This window comes from Macrosteles quadrilineatus, unplaced genomic scaffold, assembly GCF_028750875.1.
Source record: "Macrosteles quadrilineatus isolate MER2022 unplaced genomic scaffold, UCM_ALF_1.0 Scaffold_7__1_contigs__length_78375512, whole genome shotgun sequence".
Classification (NCBI taxonomy): Eukaryota; Metazoa; Arthropoda; class Insecta; order Hemiptera; family Cicadellidae; genus Macrosteles; species Macrosteles quadrilineatus.
The window spans coordinates 38838436-38851066 of NW_026542600.1; the positions used below are offsets into that span (position 1 = coordinate 38838436).

At 34.5% G+C, this 12631-nt stretch overlaps 1 protein-coding gene across 2 annotated transcripts in view; it reads left to right on the forward strand.

The window, feature by feature from the left end:
- The window catches only part of LOC128997726 (laminin subunit beta-1), a 61475-nt gene that overhangs the window by 42629 nt on the left and 6215 nt on the right, over positions 1–12631 (forward strand). For both annotated transcript variants that reach the window (XM_054423369.1, XM_054423370.1), the window contains exons 22-31: positions 512–711; positions 1947–2043; positions 3745–3936; positions 4432–4612; positions 4902–5086; positions 5320–5555; positions 6127–6309; positions 8945–9133; positions 9943–10106; positions 10721–10862. In XM_054423369.1, coding sequence (XP_054279344.1) covers positions 512–711; positions 1947–2043; positions 3745–3936; positions 4432–4612; positions 4902–5086; positions 5320–5555; positions 6127–6309; positions 8945–9133; positions 9943–10106; positions 10721–10862 — 1769 coding nt within the window. The remainder of the gene's footprint in view (positions 1–511; positions 712–1946; positions 2044–3744; positions 3937–4431; positions 4613–4901; positions 5087–5319; positions 5556–6126; positions 6310–8944; positions 9134–9942; positions 10107–10720; positions 10863–12631) is intronic.

Consider the following 12631-nt stretch of genomic DNA (forward strand, 5'->3'; position numbering starts at 1 on the left):
GATAAAAACCCAAAGAAGCTTTTGGATTTAATCTTCATTTAATTTTAACCTTTAATTGTAGTCGTTTTAATGGAATTTTTTTTATGTCAAAAATATAATGTTAGGATAAGTGTTAACCATGAAGGTGTGTATGTAAAGGTTCAATGTCTTGCATAGTAAATAGTCTTAATTGTAAAACCTATATTACAGGGTGACTGTTGGTCACTGAAGTCCCTAATGTTAATCATAAACTCACAGATTTTTATAAGAGCCGCAAAATAAAATTTTTAAAACTTGTTTTACTTGCATCAAAGTCATAAACAAACTGAGATAGTGTTTTATATGTTTTTTTTTTTATTTTAGGACTCCAATCATAAGGTATAATATTTCTGGTAATTATTTATGGCACAAGGTCACTGTCCTCATTTTTATTTAAGGATGGACACAGGTTTTAAAGTAAGGATAACAAGGGTTCAGCTATCAACATTTGACTGAACAATAAAATAAACAAAGCTCACATTTTCTTTTCCAGAATGCGTCTGTAACATTCTTGGAACCAACAAGTCAGCTGGGCCATGTGACGGAACCACAGGTCAATGTCCTTGTTTGCCCAACGTGATCGGACTCACTTGTGATACTTGCCAGGAAAACCATTGGAAGATTGCGAGTGGTATGGGCTGTGAACCTTGCGATTGCGACCTCAACGGGTCATATTCCAAACAGTGCAACCAGGTAGGTCAAATATCAATGTACAAGTTAAAATTGTTTTTAAAGATATATATTGTTAAATAAGTTCAGTGTCTTAAGACATCACAATATTTTGTTGGGTTCTCTTAGAGTTATTGATAACAAAATAAAATGGCGCTTCGCTATTTTTAAAACTATGCATGTTAAATTATTGATATGATGGACAGAATATAATTTGTTATAAACTAGAATAATTGAGTCTTTTAGTCTGATAGTTGGTTTTAAAAATTTGTTGGGATATAATGATTTTTCCTTGAATATTCTCATCTTTTGAATCATATTGTACATAGGTTCATCAACTGGATTTATCTTTCATCGCTATGAAAATAATGTGACCAAAACTCAATAAGAATAAGAACTTTATTCAGCCAGAAAATATTTCATGCAAATACATTGGCACGTCAATTTAATAAATTATATTCAACATACATCCTTAACAGTCCATTGTCTTGACATATACTCTTCTAAAAAATAAAATGATCCTTTACCATAGAAAATAATTTTATTTAATTTTAAAATCCTTATCACTAAGCAGTCTTATGTCTAATGGTAACTTATTGTACAACTTAATAGCAATCATCATTGGTCTTTTATCTGTCTTAACTAGTCTTAAATTTATGTCATTACAAAAACGAGTATTATAACTGTGCACATCTTTTCTACAGTCTAATAGGTGAATATTGGCTCTAGTGTAAAGTAGACATTGTTGTATAAATAAAGAAAACAAAGTTAAGATTTTAAACTCCTTGAATAGATTTTTGCAGCTATGACACATATTTACACTAGCAATGACTCTAAGAACTTTTTTTGCATAATAAAAACTTAATTTGCATGAAGAGAAGATCCCCAAACAATCAAACCATAGCTTAAATGGCTATGAAATAGTCCATAATAAGCCTGTATGCTTTACATTCTGATTCAATTCACCACACAAACATTTAATAGCAAATACACTAGAACTAAGTCTTCCCCTCACCAAATGATCATGATATTGCCAATTTAGAATAGAATTAAAAGTTAGTCCCAACAACTTTGGATGCAAATTTTCATTGGGCATCTCAGGAATCTCTTTTAGACTAAATACTTCAGTTGATGTTTTATCTTTATTTAAAATTAAATTGTAAATTGTATGCCCATACAATAATATAACTTTCTTGTTGTATAGTAATGCTTCTTTCATTGTTCCGTTCCTGTATTTGACCAATATATTTGTTCCTCAGTACGACGGCCAGTGTGAATGCAAGCCAGGGTTTGGTGGGCGGCAGTGCGACCAATGTCAAGCTAACCACTGGGGTGATCCCAATTTGGAATGCAAAGGTAAGTGCAAAAGCAAATTTCACTATAAATAATCTTCAACAAAGTTTCCCCTTAAAAATGCATTGCAATTGTCCCAGAACTGCAATATTGACTAATATAGATTTTACAGTTCCCGCCAGGTGTTCCAAAGGTCAAGGATTCAACGTGTTACATGTTTCAGGAAAGTCCAGGAAATATGGTTGATGCTTTGTTGATGGTTTGAATACAAATACATTTAACAAACAGTTTAAACAACATATAAATAAATTGGTCAGACAGGTGATGCAACATTGCCGGTATGCAACCAGAAGCAGTCTTACAATTATTTATTTCTAGTGTAGTGTGCTAAATGCATGAATTCTTTTTTCAAACGATCAACGAAGGTACTCAATTGGGTTTAATATACTTCCTGAACTGAAGTGTTCGACCACAGCATTCTTCCAAAACATATAACAAATTTCACCAATTGCAACCGCTGTCGAGTACAGTAAAAGCCATATAAGTCAATATTTCATTTTCAGAGCAATTGAAATAAATTTTTTCGCTACACTACTGTGAAAGAGCCTGTTTTCGTTACATGTTTATCACCTGCAAAAATTCATCATTACATTGCTTTTGTTTACTACGGCAAAATAATGTTTACTATGCGAAAGTAATGTTTATCTTTTTTGGATTTTGTCGACGAAAACAAACACAGATTTTTTATCGTTTTGTCAACTGTTTCAAGTTTCAACAACCAAAACTGTACAACCAAAGTATATTATTGTGTACAAGGATAGGAATCAGCTAGCTTACCTTGTAGATAGAGTCCAGATTAGCCTTGATTACACATAAAACACATGACACAACACAGAAAAACGTAATATTTAGTCCCAGTTAGGGACTTCATCAGAAGGGAGAAGAAAGAAAACTGGCAGTTACAGTTCAAATTCAAAAGTTCCACAACAGTGTTGCCAACTGTGTTGTGTCATGTGTTTTATGTGTAATCAAGACTAATCTGGACTCTATCTACCAGGTAAGCTAGCTGATCCCTATCCTTGTACATAAAAATCCTAATCAGCCAATTGGCCTTTCCTTAACTCCCAACCAAAGTAAATATTAACTTGAAATTGGAGGCTAACCTAAAAATGATATGAGTTTTGTCATGCTCCTAATTGTAATGAAGAAATAATGTATGTTTTAATTAAAAAATCTTCAGTATTTGTAGTGTAGTGAAAAGTAACGTTCAAAACACGAGTGAAAGTGGGTCTATACATATTCTCGACCATTTAAAATACTCGATAAATCTCGCACTTCAAACATGGACTCAAAATATGTAATGACTCACTTTCTACTCTTGTTATGAAATGTACTATTTCCACGCAACATTGCCGGTATGTGAGCAGGAACAGACTGTAATATATTTATTTCTTTTTATGTCGTGTGTTAAATGTATATGTTATGTATTCAAACCATAAATCAAACTATTTAAGTGGATTTAATGAATTTTCCAGGACTAAAGAGTTTGACTAAGGCGCTGAAAAATGTAACTACTTGAATGTTCTCTCTTTCTCTAAAATTAAATTCAAATTTATTAGCTATTATTAAGATGCTTTACACAGAATTTCTACAAAAGATTGTGGTGTTGTTATGAGATTTAATCAAATTTAACCTAACAGATACACAAACAATGATTGTATTTTAGGAATTGTTAAAAGTCTGATTTGTTAAAATTGTTTGCAGCTTGCGAGTGTGACCCTGAAGGATCAGCAGTCATGCAATGTGACAGAGTCAACGGCTCGTGTATTTGCCATCCTGGCATCGGAGGATACAAATGTGATGTCTGTGCCAGAGGATATCTCGGAACAGCCCCTCATTGCAGTCCGTGCGGCGAGTGCTTTGACAACTGGGATCTCATTCTGAACCAACTAGCAGGTAAGCCTGCACTCTTGCGGCAGTGTTTCTCAAATATCGAGACACAATCTCCTTTTAGGTCTGTTATTTGATTGTACCTTAGGTCCTTTTTTGCTGTGAATGGTTCAACACAACTTGAAAACAGTAAGATGTGGAGGTCACCAGACATTTTTGGGAAGCTACTCTTGAAATAGTGTTTGAAAGCACTTTTCCTGGTTATCATTTATCGGTAATTTGTAACAAGTTAAAGAAATTTGCATGACAAATGAGATCTATGATTGTTGAAATAATTCAAACATAGTTAATTCGGTCAAGGAAAGAGAGAATTTAAAAATAAAAAATGTCTAAAGGCATAGAAGCTGACAAAATATGTACATACCGTCCTCTTCCCTTGTAAAACAAATGTTCTATCAGGAAATGCTAGTAACTCTTCTGATTCTGCTTGTTTGAAATGTGTTTTGTAATTGATGCTTGTTAAGACAGTGTTGGATCCAAACAATCAATCAATTGTTTTAGAACAAACGGAGAAGGTAATCCTAGCAGCTGGTGAGATCAAGCGAACTGGAGCAACTGGAGCTTACACTCAAGAGTTTGATAGAATGGAAAAGCAACTGTCTGACATCAAACAACTGCTTCAAAACACAACCAAAAGTTCAGTTGATTTGGAACATATTGATGCCTTTGTAGAACAACTCAGGTACTTACAAAAACTGTGTTTGTAGGATGTTTCTTGTGTTTTCATTTTTGTTTAAAATTAAGTATTTGTTCAGATATTTTTATTTGGAGGAGTCTTAAGATTTAACACTGAACTTTTTAACTTGTTGAAACCATATTAATTTTTCACCAAGAAGTTAAATGCTAGTTTACATTCGCTTTCTTTTCTTTCTGCGGGATTATTTTATCAGGTACGTTTTCTCTGAAATTCAACTCATATCCTACTTTTATTTCTTAACCCTATATTTTGATGTAAATGTTGTTCGTTTCAGAGATAAGTTGAAGAATTCCCAAAACCAGTTGAACGATGTTGGGAAAATCCAGGAGAACACGACTCAACGAATCTACTCGTCTAACCTAGCTTTGGCCAACCTCCGCAACAAGGTGAATGTTCTGAAGGAGTCGACCACTGCACTCAAGGCAAATGCAACACATCTTCAGGAAAGCAACGTTGAAGGTAATCTTGGCTACCCTATCATTGGCGAAGTTCAATATGTCACAGGAAGTGGTCTTTCAGGATTTTTGAGTTATGCACTTGACAGGAAATTCTTTACTGATCGTCACGTTAATTGCACAATGGTTTTGCGGCTTTGTAAATCTAATCTTTTATCCATTGACCTTCATAAAATGTTCTACTTTTTCTAATAATTATTATTTTACGAGCATATAAATTTCCATCTTCACCTACAGGAGCACTTAACCTAACGAGGGAAGCTGCCGAAAACTCCCGCCGTACTCAAGCCAAGGGGGTAGAGACCGAGGCTGAGATTGTCAAGGCAGAGCGACAATGTAAGCGGACGGATGCCTTGGTGGGACGAACATCCTCTCAGTTCACTCAAGGTCAACAGGACAACGCCCAGACAGCTCATAAATTAGACGAGGATATCTCACAACTGGAAAAAACCATTCCGGACCTAAACGAACAGGTACAGCTCTGTTCCAATAAATGCACACTGTTTAAAAATATAGCTATTTATTAATAGAGGTGGGGCTGTTAATAGATTTTTCACTTGAGTCAAGTATCAAGTTAAGTCAAGTTGCATATATTGTTAGTTAAACAAATGAATGATTACTTCAAAGCGATTCAGATTAAATACTTATGTTTTGATAGGTTTTACTGACTATACAATACACAGTACACATCAGGTGTAAGCATTATCCCTTTGTGTAGTGGATACAATAGTGAGTCGGTAGCGTCACAAACTTTGGGCCTAAGGCAGCGATGTCGTGGGTTTGGATCCTGGTCACTGCCAAAAACATTTTATCAGTACGGATCACCTTTGTACTGTACCGGCTCACTCCTTGCAATGCTGTATACGATCCACAAATATCAAGTTGCGTAAAAACCACTTGGGTGTGAGGCAGCTTTGTTGAAATTATTTAGTTGTAGACATTTTTCTTTATTCACATGTCCATTCACAAATAATTTATTAGTTAATTTACAAACATCTCTAGCAGCCAGTATGGAAGGAAGTAGTTAATTGTTCCTGTGTCTAGGTTTGCTACAAGCGAGGCGACCCTTGTGACCAACTGTGTGGAGGAGCTGGCTGTGGCTTCTGTGGTGGAATCTCATGTGAAGAAGGAGCTTTCACCAAGTCTAGCAAAGCCTACAGTTTTGCCACCGATGCTGAAAACAAGATTTACGAGAAAGAAGCTAAGGCTGAAGAACTTTTTAGAGGTGTAAGTATATTTTTGGTAAACCACTTCACTTAGTGGAAAACTCATTTTTTACTTATAAACAGACTATTCACTAAATACTTTAAATATATACTAAGAGAATGGTTGATTAATCTTTAAAATAAAAAATTAACTTGTCGATACCCTGAATTTCCAACTGACATGATTACATACTTAAAAACAAGTTTGGCTTTTGTGTAGATTATGACAGATTTGAGCCTTTTCCTCAGAGAGGTGTTAAACCAATTTAATTTTGTTTATTCAATGTTTGTAAATTATTAGTGTTTCAGTTAAAACTATAACTCAAAACTTAAAGAATTCAAACTATCTAAATATATATAATTACTGAACTTGCCTGTATATTGAGCTGCTTTTGAACAGGTCATGTCCAGTATTGTAAGTTTGCTTTTTTTGAAAATCTCATTTGGGCCAAAAAAAGCTTAACTCAGGGTATGAAAATGTTTATTTATTTCTACCTTGAATACAGTTCATGTTTCTTCAATGTATAATGAAATATATAGGTTAATACAAAACCCCAGGAGGTTTTTTACTATATATAAATGATATTTTTTAATAAATTAAAACATTTCCAGTAGATAATTTAGTTGTTTTAAAGAAAAATGCTTTTTGAGGAAACCTATTATAATTCAAAGCTATACCTTGACAAATTATTGTATCCATAAAGTTGTAATCTTTACATTTTACCTACAGTTTTAATTTGACAACACACTTTAAATTGTACATAAGTATGTTCATTTTTTCAGTAAATCTTACAATAGTGTAGATAACTTGCTGCAAAAGCCAAGATAAATTGTGTTTACAAAATCTTACTTTATTAGTAATATCCCTCTCCCTTGTATATTAAAAATATATTTTCAAAGAAATGTAGGTACTTTTACTTGTAAAATCAAGCTTACTTCCAAAGGTCATATTCAGATTTTAAATCTTAGTCTTTTACAAAGTATCATATAATTTAATCTCTTGGGAACCAAAATGCTTCAATATCATTAAAACTTCACTTCAGTTCATTTAATCTTTATAGCCTTAAGTAACTCTTCTTGACTCACTTTCAAGTTCAGTAACTCAATTTAAGGTTGGAAAAATTCCAAATAATTATGATTGTTGAAAGCTAGAAGCAGCAGGTATTATGCAACCCCCACACAATAAGCAATGAAATTATAAACTTTGTTAAGATCGATAAAGGGATTTTTACTGTTGCAAAAAATACAATGTTACACAAGTATAAACAAAATTAAATGTTCTTAAGATACAATAACATATTTATTAATTAATTGTAAATATTTTTTCTGTAAAATCTCACAAGTTAAGACACATGTACAGTTGACCTCCTTGAATCTAGCTGATTCTATTGTACCCTAGGGGTAAAAAAATCTAATACAGCCCTGTAACAGCCGTTCTCAATGCAGTGTGACTATAAAATCCTGTTTGCATTTCAGTAATATTCATGGCCATAATTATCTGTAGGCAGCCTTCAACATGTGTTTGCAGGTTTAGAGGTTACATGTAAATAGTAGCAAAACATTTTCTGTGCTCTGCATCATAAGGGTCTGCGGACCCCTGATATTTTTCAATCTGAACAGTTGGCCTGAGGAATGGGTTCGGGCAAGAACTAATTTCCAGGCCAAGCCTGGGCCCAGTCTTTTACATTAGAGGAGTGTGAGCTCTTGTTTTTGGGATCAAAGAAGGTTTCTGGGAAGATGCACGGTTGAAAATTGACAATAAGGCTGTGATGTTCTTGATTTCACCACCATCACTGGAGACGATAATGATATGTCTCTGCAACGAATTGTTGGAGACTTTAATGATGTTTCTGCGATCGCAGAAGATGCTAATGGCATTGGGGTGACCTTAGGAGATTCTTAATTTCTCTGCGTCTAGGAAAGAGGTCCACCATTTTGCCATGACTTGGTCGCGTTATCTTTATGACCTGGGAAGATTTTCTTGACTTTGCCCTGGCTGCGGAAGAGGTTCACGATTTTGTCATGACCGCGGTAGATGCTTGCAATTTCACTTTGACCTCAAAAGATTTTATCTGTAAAACTAGGCCTATGACCGCCAAACAGACGTTTCCAATTTTGCCGTGATCGCAGAAGATGTTTACGATTTTGCCATGACCGCAGAAATGTTTACGATTTTTCCGCAACTTTGAAAGACGATGATAATGTCTCCTCAACCACGGAAGATGTTCACAATTTTGTTTTGTATGTGAAAATTGTTCATGCAGTAGTTTATAAACAATATTGTATAAACCAATTGTAGTATTATAATTAATATTTTCGAAAATCAACCCACCAAAGTAACCCACCTCAATTTGGCCAAACCCAATTTCGGCCTGAGACCCAAGAGCCAAAATATTTTACCTGACCTGGCCCGGAATGAAGTAAAAAAAATCTGCAAACCCGTATTGCATCAAAGACACTTTTTTTTTATTTGTTAAGGCGAATAACCAAGAAACAATCATACAAAAATAAAGCTTGTTAACATTTAAGCCAACCTACATACATATTTTGCAACGTTGAAGGCAGCAACTTCATACCACTTCTTAAAAGTTAAAACTATTCAGAAACAGCCTGGCAGGATTTAGGTAGGATTATGACTAATAGCTGTAATATTACAGATAAGCCAGGCAAGAGCAGAGGCCGTTGCTGCCAAGGAGGTCGCTACTGAGGCTCTCACTGCAGCAACCTTTACCCAGGATCGTACAGAAGACACAGCGCAGCAGTGCTCTGATCTGATCCTTCGCTTGCAACACTTCCTGGACAACTCTGGTGTCACTTCTGATGAGATACAGGACCTAGCTCAGAAGGTACAACACCCCTCTTTTCTACAGTAGAACCGCAATAACAAGACCCTCAATAGCAAGTCACCCTTGATAAATATATAATTTTCAAATAGCCTTGATTTTGTACTACCCTAATCTCATGTTGTTGCAAACCTCTTGATGAAGTCTACCTATATAACAAATCTTAATTTGACAATTCTCATGAGATACTTCATATCAAGGTTCTACTATTTTACGGTGCAGTGGTAACAAGACTCTTCTTTCTGACTTTAAACTCAATCGGCTGAGCATAGATTTGAACATGCAGAGGTGTGATAAGAAATATGTATTCATTCATTGGTATGTACAAACATTTTCAATATAAATTGACGAATCAAAATAAATATAAATTGTTTTAGGAAAGGTTTGGTGAACAAATCTTCAAGTTAAAGATCTTTAAGATAACACCTAAACAAACTAGTACCATGATTTTTTTATCCATCTTTAGAGAGAAAAGTGTAGGGAAAATCCATTTAGGAATACTGTTAGTCTATTATCATGGGTGATTTTCTATTTAAATACAAGTTACTCCATGAAGAAACATCCATTTTCTTCCTTTACTTTAAGTTCATTTTCGTGATGGTGAGTTCAAGTTATTATGAGACTATTGCAGATTTCCCGAAACGTTATGAAAACAATGCTCAATTGAGCTACTTGGTGTTTTTGTGGTATATGGCAACTTAAAATATTTTGTGTGCATTTAATTTATGTTCTTGTCATTTGTATTTAAGCATATGATTGCAATAGCAGTTTTAAGGACTATTTTTTAAATCATGTTTTCAATGTGTTTGTAGACACAAGAGAAGAACATACAGCTGCAACCAGAACAGATTACAGAGCTGGCTCGTAATATCAACGCGACTGTAGCTTCAATCACTGATATCAATAAAATCCTGGCAGACACAGCTGGAGATCTGACAACAGCTCAGAGGCTGAAGGCTCAGGCTGACTCTGCTAAGTAAGTAAATATCAGTAGCAAATGTCCAGATAGTGAATGTCGTTGTTTCTTAGCTGTATACAGGGTGGAGTGTAGTAATTTGATTTTTAAAATTTTGGTTGAAGCAGTACTGTTGATCAAAGAGAAGGGAGAGTAGCCGTGCTTATTAGGTACCAACTGAGTTTTTTTATTAATCTGATGTGAATATGTTCTATAGTGAAGTGTGCCAGGTTTTGATGTGGTTCAGGCGAGTAGCCACAACATGAACTCTCCTCAGGTGAACACTAAGGCGCTAAAAAAAGGAAACTGAACATCAGATGAATACAAACCTCTAATGTTACTAACAAAGCACTTATAATGGTCCACCCTGTATTATACTAATAGGTAGTCTCAAGTTACCCAGAATAACAATTTGGTTAGGGAGATAAACAGTTTTAGAGTTAAGACATAACAATGTTGTTTTAATTTTAAATTTACAGTTATCCATCCAATTTTTAAGAAACTTATTGTCATCTTAATTTTTCAGATTATGTTTCCCTATTACGTTAATTAAACAACCACATTTTATTTTATAGAATAAAAAAAAAAACAGAAGGATTGATACAAATTTTACCCATAACATTATGCGTTTTCAGAGCTGATGCAGAAAACGTAGAATCAACAGCACAGGAGTTTTTGGATACCTTGAAAGAGGCTGAAACGACTCAACAGGAGATACAATTAGCTATTGACAAGGCCGATGAAGATATTGCTCAAGCTAAAATTGATCTTACACAGGTGCGAAAAATTATCCTACTTTTCCACATGTGATATAAGAACTTTAACCTTTTGATTAAAAGCTGCAATTACGTCAATCTAGACCCCTAGAGCTGCTCCTTTTACTATTTTGAGTAGAAAAATATTTGTCCTACCACTGCATGGAAATGATTACACACAAAATAGCTCATTCCAGCTCGCTAAATCAGCGATTTCACTAAAAAGACGAAAAAGACGATTGGCGTTTCTATAAAAAGTTCATCTGTGTGGTAGGAAAAATTATGTGTGTATTACAAGCATAAACCGTCATTGCCACTCTTAAGATGTAAGGCCATCTACAGTTCTCGAGCGGCAATGACATACTTTGCGCTCTTAGTAACAAATAGCTGTATCCATTTTTCTTGATGATTTTTTTTACCAGTATTGGACCACTTTTGTCGTTGCTATGAGATTGACTTTCCCCCTTGTTTGCCCAATACGTTTCATTAAGTCTGATTGTTCTTTCCTTTCTTCACCTTAAATTACTTTCACACTGCCAAAACCAAGCTTTTTTTGCTTTTACCATGTTGTTTATTCAGTGGTATTTTTAGTGACTTTTATTTTTAGCTTTAAATTTACAATTTAAGTGAGTTAATGTAATGTGCACCATAATCTGTAAATGCTGATGTCTCGTCACCTACATGGTCCAGCTAATGTTACTCATTTCATATTAATTACCACAACATTTGGTCTTTGAATACTAGTCCCTGAGGTCCTTGGTAGATAAGGGATGAGCATACATTACCATCAATGGTAACATGGACGTCAACCATCGATGTACCAATAACATCGTTGCGAAAACATTGATGTCTTTGGGACTAAAATATCTATGTTTTTTCAGTTTTTCGTCCGCTTTTTGTACTCTACAGTAATGGCAAACATCGATATCTCAATACTTGGCTAAAAAAATCGATGGTAGACAAAAGTATCGATGTAACAAAAACATCGGTAACCTACCATCGATGTAAAAAACATCGAACATCGATGTTACTAAAACATCAACTATCGATGCTCATCCCTATGGTAGATTAATTTAAATCTGAAATGTTGTGCAACTCTGTGCCTGAGATATGATTATTTAATTTTTTGTTCTTTTAACCTCATATTCTATGACGATAGGCTCTAGGCCAGGACCATTTTACTCATTACTACAGGCTAAACCTAAAGGGTTGTGGTGTTATCATACAGTCAGGGTGTCTACCAACCGGGAAATCCGGGAAAACCGGGAATTGTACTTAAATTTTTACTGGCCATGAAATGTACGGGAATTGTCCTTAAATGCCAGACAATGTCCTTAAATTTTTAATGGGCCATAATTTTATTGATCGCTAGTTGGTTAGGAGCACATAAAAGGTTTATCAGATGTTTGTTTACATTTTCATAATTTATTACTAGAGTAATTATGCAATAAAAATCCAATTAACAATCTCAAACCCATTAATATTTTATCACGACAATCAAGTGTCAAGTCAAGTACTTCCAAGAACTGTTGACTCAGCAGCTAGCTCATAAAAGTTATATCACTTTTATTCCTTTACAACTTCTCTTTTTATTACTAGGGTAATTATTATTAGATCCCAAACCTATTTTATCGTGAAAATAATAGCTTTATAATGGCTGTTAAATTTCACTTCTTACTTGTACTTTCGGCTTGAAGATTCAATTTACCGCGGCCAGTGCCAACTGCCATAAAACTGTTTATGGTTTCATATTAAACATGTAAATAATCTACAGTCTCATTTTGTAAGTTA